This window comes from Notolepis coatsorum (genome assembly GCF_963971535.1).
Source record: "Notolepis coatsorum genome assembly, chromosome: 15".
Lineage (NCBI taxonomy): Eukaryota > Metazoa > Chordata > Actinopteri > Aulopiformes > Paralepididae > Notolepis > Notolepis coatsorum.
This window is the reverse complement of record NC_140179.1, coordinates 84,231,150-84,244,202: the sequence shown is the minus strand read 5'-3', so window position 1 is coordinate 84,244,202 and position 13,053 is coordinate 84,231,150. Positions and strand designations below refer to the sequence as shown.

Here is a 13,053-nt window from a genome sequence, read left to right as displayed (position 1 = left end):
TCACAAGGTAGAATTAAGTTGAGCAACAGAACAAACGGGGAATCTGGCATGTGAAGATTGTTGCGGCTCTGCAGATTCTCCCAGTAGGTGGTGGTGAGGAATTAGCTTGTGACGTCTGAAGCCGCTCTGCAGATCCCCCCAGCTTTCACTCCAGGTGGAACGGAGAGAGAGAGAGAAATCCCAGTTAGCCCAGCGCACAACAGAAACAGAGAGGTGACTGATCCAAATAAATATCCAAGTGACTTGATCTTCGGTGTGATACACACAGTTAGCAGAGTCCAGAGAAAAAAACAATACGGTAATCCAAAGTGTAAATCCAACACAAAAATTAGGTGAGAACAGTATAACAAAAACGGGATCTCTTCGGTGTTTCACAAACACACAAAAAACAGGTGATCGAAAAAGAACTGTTTCCAAAAACTCACCAGAGCGCAACGCGTAAAGCGGGCAGATAAACGAGGCGCAGCTTCGTACGGGGAATCAGGTTCTCCACAGGGATAACTTCACGAAAGTCCTGGGGAGCAACAGACAGGGAACAGCGACGGGAAAGACAGGCAAATGCAGGAGAATATTCAAAACGATCCAACATCGATATTAGGGAGATCAGGGTATATAAAGCCACAGGGCGCTGATGACAAGCTGTGACAGCTGCGGGATGAAATTGATCATTGCTCCAGAAGCGTGTGGTGGGGAGAGCACCAATCAACACGGCACCTTACAGGAAAGAAGCGTGTGGCGGGGAATGCAATTAATCAACAAAATACCTTAAAGGAACGGAGCGTGTGGGTGAGGAGCGGACCAATCATCACAGTACTTTAGGAAGCCTGTGGTGGAGAAAGAACCAATCGTCACACCAGCTCTGTCACTCAATGACTTTTCCTAAAAGTACCCATTTTATCTGGCACGGTTTCTGGAATTTCTAAATGACTTCAGGAAAATGTAATTAGAACGTTATTGGGCCGTTGGAACAGACGAAAGTCACAGCACTTTGCGAGCTTCCATCGCAGGGGTGGCCAACCCATGGCTTGCGAGCCGCATGTGTAACGTTCCCCCCGGTCCTGTTCCACAACCCCCATCTGTCCATGGACATTTCCCACACCTGAACTACATCTCTCAACCACCAGGTGGCCTAGTTCAGTGTATTCATCTTTGTTGTCTTGTACTTATTAATGTCCTGTCTGTCATCACTAACTGCTGTGCACCATTGTCTAATTTAGTTTTGTCTCCCTTGTGTTGTATCTATGTGCGTTTGGTCCTGTCATGTTTTGTATATTAACCCTGTTTGGTTTTCTGTTTAGTCATTACCCCAGCTGTCTCTCATTCACTAATCATCCTCATGTCTCTAATTAGTCTTTGTACTTAAGTGTTGTCGGCCCAGCAGTCTTTGCTGGGTCATTACTTTTGTTTGCTTTTCACACTCTGTGTAGTTGTGATTATATCGTTTTTGAAACCACAGTCTCTCTTTTATTTTCCTAGTTTCAAAGTGTTTATTTTTATATTATGCTTCATGTATCGCAATAAAGTGCACGTTATTGTGCAAGAGCCAACCACGCATTCCGCCTCCTGTCAATTCTCTCTCTGTGTCTCTGCTGCAATTGTGTTCCACATACCACCATGCCAATTAAACGCTCCACTCGTAACAGCATGTGGCTCTTTGCCCGTCAATGTGTGGCTCTTCCATCCAAAATATATATATATCACTCAAATCTACATTTAATTGTGGTAAACTTCATATTTTTATATTCAGAGGTAATTATATACAGATACAGCACTCAAAACTCAAACCTCTCATGCCTCTCTACCACTCTCTACCACTCCTCTATTGTTCTTGACCGGGCCAGATTTCACACCTCCACTTCCTCCCACAGGCTGGGCAGATTTTCATCTTACATTTTTATTCGTCCCAAATGTCCCAGCCCCATCAGATTTCTTAGCTTTTTTCACTGTTTACTTATCATGCATTGCAACACTAATATATGGTCAGTACCCCAAGTCAGACTGCCCATATAAAAATTATTTTGGGGGTCTGAGGGCAGTAGCCCCCGACCCCCTCCCTGGGGAAGCACTTAAGTTAACTACCCTCCCTTTGTTCCCCCAGCCAACACCCCCGGAAAATTAACACCTGAGTAGACTTAAGTGGCACACAAGCAGCAACAAGCAGCAGACAAGCAGCAGAATTGGTTTGATTTTTGAGCGCTGCGTCTGTAGTTTACACTGTTTATTTTTCTCATATTTCTCATATAAACTGTCAGGTCATCTGACCCGTTCCTGGCGTGAATTAGTCGCATTTTCTCCATGGCTGTGCTAGTGTTAACAAGGGCTTTCCTACACCCAGTACTTTGTTGGCGGTGTGAAAATGTGTCGACAAACATGAAATATCTTTGGAACTGTTTGTGTTCAATTGTATCTAAATCGGGGGATTATCTTCTCTCTGTCAAAATGTTTTGTTTATCTCTCCGTTGCATAAAGGCTGGCTGGCAGTGCGCATAGAACAAGGCATATATTATCGAACAAACGCATCTATAGTATTTCTATATTTCATATCCTTTCTCTATCTACTCCAGTGTGCCATCAGACAGATTCGGCCATCAGACAGATTCAACCGTCAAACGCGCTGCTTGCGCGTAACGGAGAGAGAAGCACTTGTGGAATTCCCCATCCCTGGATACAAATCCGGCTGACTGGTGGAAAGTCAATGCGGGGAGATTCCCCAGGCTGGTAAAGATGGCACGCCAGTACCTCTGTATACCCACGACATCGGGACCATCCGAACTTGTGTTTTTGGACTGATTGTGACCAGGCTGCCACTTGCTCCCGTCTGACACCCCAGGACCATGTGAGTCAGTCTGAGACAGGCTATTTATGTTTTATGTAGGCTATCTTGTTGCATAATAATAATAATAATAATAATAATAATAATAATAATAATAATAATAATAATAATAATAATAATAATAATAATAATAATAATAATAATAATAATAATAATAATAATAATAATAATAATAATAATAATAATAATAATAATAATAATAATAATAATAATAATAATAATAATAATAATAATAATAATAATAATAATAATAATAATAATAATAATAATAATAATAATAATAATAATAATAATAATAATAATAATAATAATAATAATAATAATAATAATAGCCTCATTATAAATACTCCTGTTGCTTCATTACTACAGTTGGTTATTTTCAACGTTTTATGCACGCATCTGTTATTTAGTTAGGCCTATTGGACATTTTTGTCAACATAAGTAGATTTTTAGTTTTTGTTTATTTATGAAGTTAATAAAGCCCTACTGCCTGGACATTGCATTGGTGACAGTAGAACACATAGTTGCTCTGGACAATATGACTCAAATGTTCGTCTTCAGTTAATCCCCTTTTTTATGTATTTTATTTGGGAATATCACCAAGTATATTTCACATCATTTCAATTCATATCAGTTCCCATTTTACAACCCCCCCCCCATTACACAAAAACAAACAGACAGAAAAATTCATTCATGAATTGAAAATGGGGGACCCTGATGTAAGTCTTTCTGTGGTCTGCATCCCCTTAACAATTGTGTGTATTGAGCCGTACTGTATTGTACCCATTCTGCAATCTGTTAATACACATTTTAATCAATCAATCAATCAGAGACAAAACAAACAACAGCAAAAAAAACTAAAATAAAAACACAATAACAATTTAAAAGGTATATCATTTCCACTTTCAAACCTGTACCATAAGTCAATGATTCTTTAGGATGTATTCATCGCCGCTATGAACGTAAATGCTTAAAGATTATTGTCCGCCATCTTGTGATCCGGCGGAGTGATGTGATGTGATTCGGTTGTGGGCGGGTCCTGGGACCAGCAGCGTTGAGAGTTCCCTATACGTACGTGTAAATGGACTGTTTCAGCCAATCAGAATCGAGAAATTTGCATGCCGTTGTATAAAGTATAATAAATCGCAAATGACTTTGGGTATGCAATCGTCAAAAAAATGACATTTTTGCCCGATGCTTAAGTGGCTAAGGTTGTTTTTAATAAACTCTCTCTCTCATACACAAACAGAGAGGTGATACCAATGCCTCTAAGAAAGAATGAGGTACACCAATTATTTCTCTCTCTCTCTCTCTCTCTCTCTCTCTCTCTCTCTCTCTCTCGCTCTCTCTCTCTCTCTCTCTCCCTTTCTTTTACAGTGTAATGCTAAAGTTCAGCAGCACTGGTGAAAATCAGCCCATTTATTATCAGGTTTGTAACTGGTTCAAAGTTTGATTGACATGCCTCATTCACCGTAGTGATTGGATTTCCCATCCCCCCATTACAAGTGCCGACCTTGCTTTGTGTGTGTGTGCATTAATTCCCATTAAAAACCATATGCCTCTGTCACTAACCTCTGTGTGTGGGTGTGTGTGTGTTTAATGAGGCCTGGCTTGAAGGCTTCTCTCTCCCTCAAGTTCAACACAAGGCCAGTCACGCTCCTGGGTTATTGGTTTCTAATGGGAATAAACACACACATGCAGAGTTGCACAGTGGTTGATCAAGGCATATTGTTTTATAATGTAGACAAATACACATTTATACTAAACACACACACACACAGATCAACTAAATATAGTGTAATGTACCCTCTGTCTAGATGTAATTGAAAACACCACTGTTGATAATGTGTATACGCTCTGAATTGTGTCACCTGACTGTATGATGGACATTTGCAGCATGGTTTGCAGCAGCCAGTGAGGCATGCTGGGAGTTGTGTCTGGTTCCATGTTTATAATGATGTTCACCAGATATATTGAAATTCTTTATTCGGAATAACCCCTTGAAATGTAGCATCTCGTTTTCGAGGGGCTCCTAACACAATACAACGTATGTACATTTTCAGAAGAAAAAGAAAACACACAAAAACATTGGACATCGAAACAGTCTACAACAACAAAATCAACTGAGAAATGACAGATAAATAAGTTATATAAAAACTAGTAAGTATGGTTTGTGGGTATATCATATCATATATATATATATAGTCAAAGCATTTTGTATAAAAGTATTCTGTACTTCTGTATGACAACTATTAAAGAAACTTGAAACTTGAAACTCTATAGGATAGATCATATATTTATTATGTATGTATGCTTGACGTCATTGAAAATGAGGGCTTGCCCTAAATAAATTTAAGTTGAAATAAAGTTTGAATGAAGATCAGAAACTGCCTGGCAGTGTTTTAATGCCATGTTCTAAGCAGGACCATTTTAGTCACAATGATCCACTTCTGATGCTTCTTAATGGGCTGCATTATATATCAAGTCTGAACACAATGTACATTAGAACTCTACCGATGACTCATCAGGACATGAGTTGATTGCACAACACAATTGACCAATAGCATTTGGCCAGGAAGTCAAAGTGAGTTTGTTTAAGCATTACATCACGGAGTGGTTTGTGAACAATAAACCATGCCTAGGGGTGGTCGTTAGACCCCCCTAGGCATGGTTTATTTTTCACAAATCACGACTGCAAGTGGTGTAATGCTTTTATACAACTGCCACATTCATCCAACCTTATTGCTATACAATAAACACACATTAATTGAAGATTTATTAAAAAAACCATCCGCCAGAAAAAGTAGTTCCCAAAAAAGAAAAAAAAGAGAAGTAGCCTCCATGTGGAAGCAGCTCGGAAGTGCATTCAACTGTTCTCAGTAGGACATCCAACCAACTAACACATCCAACTGTCTTTCAACTAAGACATCCAACCAACTAACACATCCAACTGTCTTTCAACTAAGGCATCCAACCAACTAAGGCATCCAACCAACTAACACATCCAACTGCCTTTCAACTAAGACATCCAACCAACTAACACATCCAACTGTCTTTCAACTAAGGCATCCAACCAACCAACACATCCAACTGCCTTTCAACTAAGACATCCAACCAACTAACACATCCAACTTTTCTTTAGTTTTTAATTATGAAGTTAGTGGTTGTTATTGGAATGATTGATTGATTGATTGAAAATTGTATTACCAGATGCAGAATGGGTACAATACAGTACGGCTCAATACACACAATTGTTAAGGGGATGCAGACCTACTTTCTATAGAACTTCATTCTTAGATGCTTCTATTGAAAGTAGGTAAAAAAAAGAAATTGCAATTAATCAATCAATCAATTTGCACGAGTGTGTGTGTGTGTGTGTGTGTGTGTGTGTGTGTGTGTGTGTGTGTGTGTGTGTGTGTGTGTGTGTGTGTGTGTGTGTGTGTGTGTGTGTGTGTGTGTGTGTGTGTGTGTGTGTGTGTGTGTGTGTGTGTGTGTGTATGCGACCGAGTGAGTGTGTCTGGAAGCCAGACAGTGTGAGAGATTGAGCTCTGGCAAGGAAGGGGAAGAAAAGAAAATAGCAAATTAATCAATCAATCAATCAATTCACGCGATTTTTATTTTGTTCTAGAATGACTCATGACCCATCAATTACATCATCCAACATTGTTTAAAGGACTAAGACATTCGCCGTGACAGAATCGCTTTATATTTAGTCGTTATGACACTATCAACATATCCATTTGTTAAAGATTATTGTCCGCCATCTTGTTTTTCTGAAAAATCCGCACGGCGGAGTGATGTGATTCAGTTGTGGGCGGGTCCTAGGACCAGGAGCGTGGATTATGCCAGATACATACGTGTAAATGGACTGTTTCAGCCAATCAGAATAGAGAAATTTGCATGCCGTTGTATAATTTTACATACATGGATAAATGATAAATGTGACCCAATTGACAGACCTCGAGATTTCATGCCCTAAAGAAACATTTACTTTCAAACTTGACCCTACATTACATTCCAGTAGCAGGTGAGATTGCGGAGCAGGGTCCTGGAGGTGTCAGTGATGTCAAGTGTCTTCTCTGCAGGATGCTTGGACTGTTGGACTCATGATTCAGGGCTACAAGTGAAGCCATTTTGTAACAGGTGTACAAGTAAGACTTGGGAGTGGAAAAGTTTGCAGCGGCCTTTACCCTGGTAGCTCATTTCTGCATTGAAATTTGTGTAAATGGAATATTTTGCTCTTTTGTTTTCACACATTGTTAAGATCCCTTCACAAAAAAAATTAAGACAATCCTGAAGAAAAAAAAACATGGTAAAAAAAGAATTACAGTTTTATTAATGTAGACCTAGACCATCTCAGTGTTGCTCATAGCCAAATCTAACTTATAAAGCTAGATTCACATTTGAAAACAGCTACCATCTTTCAGGTACATTAAATTATTACTATGAATACGCAGAACACCATGTTAAGATTATGAAGGAGACAAGAGTCATCAAGTCATGTCGGAACACATGTGAACTTTATTGGGATTATTTAGTCAAGTGTACAGGTTGGCCCCACCGGTCTGGCACCCCATCACCTCAAGACCCCTTGTCCCCTCACCCCACGGATGGAACCACCAACAGGGAAGGGGGAGTCACTATTGTGTTTTGCATAACAAAAACAAAGAAATTTAACAGGACCAACATATTTTTAAGGCTGCAAGTACAAAAAACCCAGACATAAGTCCTCAGATGAGACTGTAGAACCTTTGGGTGTTTTTTAATTAGCCAAAAAAAAACATTACAGTCACCTTCACCGTTCCAGTTTTTAAATCCTGAGTCAAGCGCCAAAAATAACTGAAGCCATGACAATGCGTTGGTCGTCTAGGCTCTGTGCCTGAGTGTGTATGAGAATGTGTGGCGTGTGTGGTTGTTTTGCGCAGAGCTGAAGTTGTTGTTGGACGTTTGATCGGGGGAGGGAAAAAGGGGGGGAAACGGTCTGTTTAGAAACATTTGCGGTGGACGATGGAGGGGCCAGACTCATCATACTCCTGCTTGCTGATCCACATCTGCTGGAAGGTGGACAGGGAGGCCAGGATGGAGCCTCCGATCCAGACAGAGTACTTACGCTCTGGTGGGGCAATGATCTGTAGAGAAGACAGGAGAGAATCCATTAGATGAGGGTACCAGCTAGTTTGTACATCTCAGTGCTACTAGTCTTCCAACAAGGCAGCATAGGGAAATCCTATGAAACAATTGCCTACTTGAGCAGAATGATCCGAGGCTATAGTAGTGCATTTGGCCTAATCATCTCACCTTGATCTTCATGGTGGAGGGGGCCAGGGATATGATCTCCTTCTGCATCCTGTCAGCAATGCCGGGGTACATGGTGCTACCCCCAGACATCACGGTGTTGGCATACAGGTCCTTACGGATGTCAACGTCGCACTTCATGATGCCGTTGTAGGTGGCCTCATGGATACCGCAGGACTCCATACCTGGAGAGAAGAGGCACAACGGCCGTCAGTGAAGTGGCACTAACAGATGCTAGCACTATAGGCAAGAGGTCTCATCTGTGCCGTTTTTGGGAAAGCAGTGATCGACTACTCACCGAGGAAGGAAGGCTGGAAGATAGCCTCTGGGCAACGGAACCTCTCATTGCCGATGGTGATGACCTGTCCGTCGGGCAGCTCGTAGCTCTTCTCCACGGAGGAAGAGGAGGCAGCGGTGCACATCTCCTGCTCGAAGTCCAGGGCGACATAGCACAGCTTCTCCTTGATGTCACGCACGATTTCCCTCTCAGCTGTGGTGGTGAAGGAGTAGCCACGCTCTGTGAGGATCTTCATGAGGTAGTCTGTGAGGTCACGGCCGGCCAAGTCCAGACGCAGGATGGCGTGGGGCAGGGCATAACCCTCATAGATGGGCACTGTGTGGCTCACACCATCACCGGAGTCCATGACGATACCGGTGGTACGACCGGAGGCGTACAGGGAGAGCACGGCCTGGATGGCAACATACATGGCGGGGGTGTTGAAGGTCTCAAACATGATCTGTTGGAAAGACATGAGAAAAGTGAATATTGGGTGTGGCAATAAGCAAGGCTTTAGCTGTGGGCACTGCACTCAATACATGCAGTAGTGTGCATGCATCCTAGGATGTTAGTTTGAGAAAAGGTGCAGCAATACATTCCTCACACATAAGTTGTGCATGTTAAGATTCTCAAGTAACATGAGCTCTCTAGCCCCTTTCGGTACTGTAGGTCACGCCAACATCGTTGGACGAGCTAAAGCTCTCATGAATCTACAGTCCCTTCTAAGATCATTGAAAAAATCCCACAATTAAGTCTGTCGCTCTGGGCGGCAACAAAACTTGTCGTACAAGTGTTGCAGATACATTTCAACAGTACTCACAGTACAAGATACAAGATACAAGAGTTTTATTTGTCACGGCATACAGGTATACAGTGAAATGCGGGGGGTCTCGCCCGCAACGATGTGCAATAGTACAAGTAATAATAATAAGAGTCCAACCAATAGAGCGACATAGTGCAATAAACAAGTAAACAAAGTAGGCATATCGGTATCTGTACATGAGCTATTTACAGAGCATGGTAGGTCATGCTAGGTCCTGTGGCAGTGCAGTACACTGTTAGCTACGGATGAGGCATTGGGTCTTTATGTACACTGCTATACAATGCTATATTATACGATCTCAAGCTATACTATTCTTAAAGTGATCTTTCCTTCTGTAAAGTGTCCATAGTGTGAGCGTGTGCAGCATGAGTGAGTGTGTGCTCATGTTAAAGTGGCTGCTAGTGTGTGAGCGTGTACAGTGTAGTGTGTGTGTTGTGTGTGTGCTCATGTGTGCTTGTGCGTGGAGAGTTCAGTGTTCAAGGCTCTGATGGCCTGGGGGAAGAAGCTGAGCCTAAGTCTCTCTGTCCTCGTTACTGGTGCTTGCAGGCGTTTGCCTGACCGCAGCAGCGTGAACAGGCTGTTGTTGGGGTGGTGAGGGTCTTTCATTATCCTGCAGGCTCTGGATTTGCACCTCTTGTTGTATAGGACCTGCAGGGTTGGTAGTGCAATACCCGTGGTAAGCTCGGCTGAGCGCACCACTCTCTGTAGGGCCTTCTTGTCCTGTGCCGTGCTGTTGCCATACCAGGCAGTGATGTTTCCAGTCAAGATGCTCTCTACAGCAACGGAGTAGAAGGACTGGAGTATCTTCCCAGATACTCTGAACTTCCTTAACTGTCTCAGGTGGTAGAGGCGCTGCTTCGCTTTTTTTTACGACTGAGTCTATGTGTGTTGTCCATGTCAGGTCCTCTGAGATGTGGACCCCCAGGTACTTGAAGCTGCTCACCCTGTCCACGGTAGCCCCGTTTATCCTCAGTGGTGTGTGTGTCTCCTGCTGTCTCCTCCTAAAATCCACGATCAGCTCCTTGGTTTTACCAATGTTCAGGAGCAGGCTATTGTCCTGGCACCAGCGTTCCAGTACCTCAACCTCCTCCCGGTAGGCCTTCTCGTCGTTGTCCGAGATCAGCCCCACCACCACCACTGTGTCATCCGCAAACTTCACTATGGAGTTGGAGCTGAACTTGGCCACACAGTCGTGTGTGTACAGTGAGTACAGCAGGGGGCTCAGAACACAGCCCTGGGGGGACCCGATGCTCAGGGTGATGGTGTTGGAGGTCTGACCCCCCACCCTGACCGCCTGGGGCCTTTCACTCAGAAAGTCCAGTATCCAGGCGCTCAGAGCGGAGCTCAGACCCAGCTCGATCAGCTTGTCCACCAGTCTGGTGGGGACTATGGTGTTGAACGCTGAGCTGTAGTCAATGAACAACAGTCTAACATAGCCCCCCTTCTGGCGGTCAAGGTGAGAGAGGGTGCTGTGCAGTACTTGGGAGACCTCATCGTCAATGGACCTGTTTGGCCTGTATGCAAATTGCATAGGGTCCATATCACTGGGGAGGGAGGCACAAATGTGATCCTTGACCAGCCTCTCGAAACATTTCATGGCCACAGAGGTGAGTGCCACCGGTCTGTAATCGTTGAGACATGTTGGGGAGGGTTTCTTTGGTACAGGGATGATGGTAGACATCTTGAAGCAGGCAGGGACCACTGACTCCGCCAGGGATCGATTAAATATGGCGGTGAACACAGGGGCTAGTTGCACGAGGGTTTGCTAAACATTTTAAATAATTTTAATAAAAGTCAACTTCAGCTAAAACTGCTTTTCAAAATGGCTGCCTTTCTGCATTGTGACATGAGTGGTGTGCCAAGCAATGCAAAGAAAATGCAGAAGGAGGAAGGCAGCAATTTTTTTTTTTTTTTATTGTTGGTCTTTTCCCCCCTCCATTTTCCTCCGATTTTCTCCCATCCCAATGTTAGTCTTATGCCAATTCCCAGTCCCTTCCTGGTCGCTGCGCACTTATCCCCCACAGTCAGATCATCTGGGAGAGTGGAGGCTACCACGTGCTTCCTCCGACACACGTCCAGCCAATCACCGCTTCTTTTCACCTGGCAGCGCGGATTCTCATCGAGAGGGCGTAGCGTGTGGGAGGACCACACTATCCCCCTCAAGTCCTATCCGCGCTTAGCAGGCGCCCCGACTGAACTGTAGGAGTCGCTGTTTACAGCGACCCGGACCCACCCCGCCAGCTTCTCCCACCCTCCAATACAGCCAATTGTATTGGTGCAGACGGCCAGCCAAGCTGGTGACAACCCCGGAGCTGTGAGCTGGATTCGAACAGGCGAATCCAGCTCACAGCTCCGGGGTTGGTGACGAACGCAATCTCCGCTCGGCCACCTAACCGCCTCGGAAGGCAGCCATTTTGAAGGAAAGCAGTTTTTAGCTGAAGTTGACAAGTTTATTAAAATTATTTAAAATGTTTATTAGCAACAGCAAGATTTCAAACCCCTAGTACCGAAAGGGGCTAATGAGCTCTAATACTATGGTGCTGGTCTACAGGTTGAACTAGCATCATTCTTTATGGCCACAAGTGCAGAGAAAAGCAGCACACAGTCAATAGAAGACCTGTAGTTTCCAGAGAAAGACTGATAGATCATCTTATAGGAGGGGCTCCTGGAGAAGAGGGGGGAGAAGTAAGAACAGAAGGAGGAAGAGGAAAACCAAGAAGGAAATGGCCTATAGTTCTGAACTAACATCTAACAAAAGATAGTATGAAACTTTAAACGTCAGCCATAATGAACATGCGTGTGGTGGGTTTATACCTGGGTCATCTTCTCCCTGTTGGCTTTGGGGTTAAGGGGGGCCTCTGTGAGCAGGACGGGATGGTCCTCAGGGGTGACTCTCAGCTCGTTGTAGAAGGTGTGATGCCAGATCTTCTCCATGTCGTCCCAGTTGGAGACAATACCGTGCTCAATGGGGTACTTGAGGGTGAGGATACCCCTCTTGCTCTGGGCCTCGTCACCGACATAGCTGTCCTTCTGACCCATACCGACCATCACTCCCTGGGCAAAGAAAAGAGTGATATGGTTAGATTTTATGTTTATATAGCCATATACCACCATTGAGCCAAGATTAGAGATCATTTAAAGTCACTGAAAAGTGAAATCCAGTACTGTATGTCATTATGTCCCAAATAACAATTAGCTCGACAGTGGTGGAAAGCATTATGTCGAGTAATGTGAGAATTAGCATAATACCACGATTTTAAAATGTAGCTAGTGCCAATACAACCTTTTGTTTAAGCTAACATCGGTAACAGCCCGGGTTTTCTCACCTGATGTCTGGGGCGGCCGACAATGGAGGGGAAGATAGTACGAGGCGCGTCGTCTCCGGCGAATCCGGCTTTGCACATACCGGATCCATTGTCAACAACCAGTCCGGCGATTTCGTCTTCCATGGCTGAGCTGTAAAAAGTAAGACAACCGTTTAAGTCAAAGGCTACTTCTTTTATGTGGCGTGAAGAGTCAAATCCACATCCGAACAGCGCCCCTATGACGCAGCAAGTTCTCACTTCCTGTTGCCGACAACTGCAGTTCACGCGCTAAACCACAAGGTTTCCGTAATTTGCTTCCTTTAGCCAACAATAGCCAGATTCCATTTCCCCTTGTCTGTCTTTTTGGGCGTATGATTTTGTGAGTTGTTACTACATAATTTCCTATATGTTTTTAATGTTTGCTTTTATGTTGTTTGCAACACTGTATTGCTGTTATCCTAGCCATGGCTAGCTCAAAAAGGAGATCTTGTAATCTCAATGGGAATCGCCTGGTTAAATA

At 43.6% G+C, this 13,053-nt stretch overlaps 1 protein-coding gene across 1 annotated transcript; it reads right to left on the bottom strand.

Annotated features, from left to right (window-relative positions):
- Positions 1 to 7,784: 7,784 nt before the first annotated feature.
- On the bottom strand, positions 7,785 to 12,679 carry LOC311241512 (actin, cytoplasmic 1-like). Its single transcript, XM_084330358.1, has 5 exons — positions 12,555 to 12,679; positions 12,043 to 12,282; positions 8,427 to 8,865; positions 8,132 to 8,313; positions 7,785 to 7,962 (listed from the first exon to the last, which is right to left on the bottom strand). The coding sequence occupies exons 1-5, from the start codon at positions 12,675 to 12,677 to the stop codon at positions 7,819 to 7,821; spliced, it is 1,128 nt and encodes a 375-aa protein (XP_084186484.1). The 5' UTR covers positions 12,678 to 12,679; the 3' UTR covers positions 7,785 to 7,818.
- Between the last annotated feature and the right edge of the window lie 374 nt (positions 12,680 to 13,053).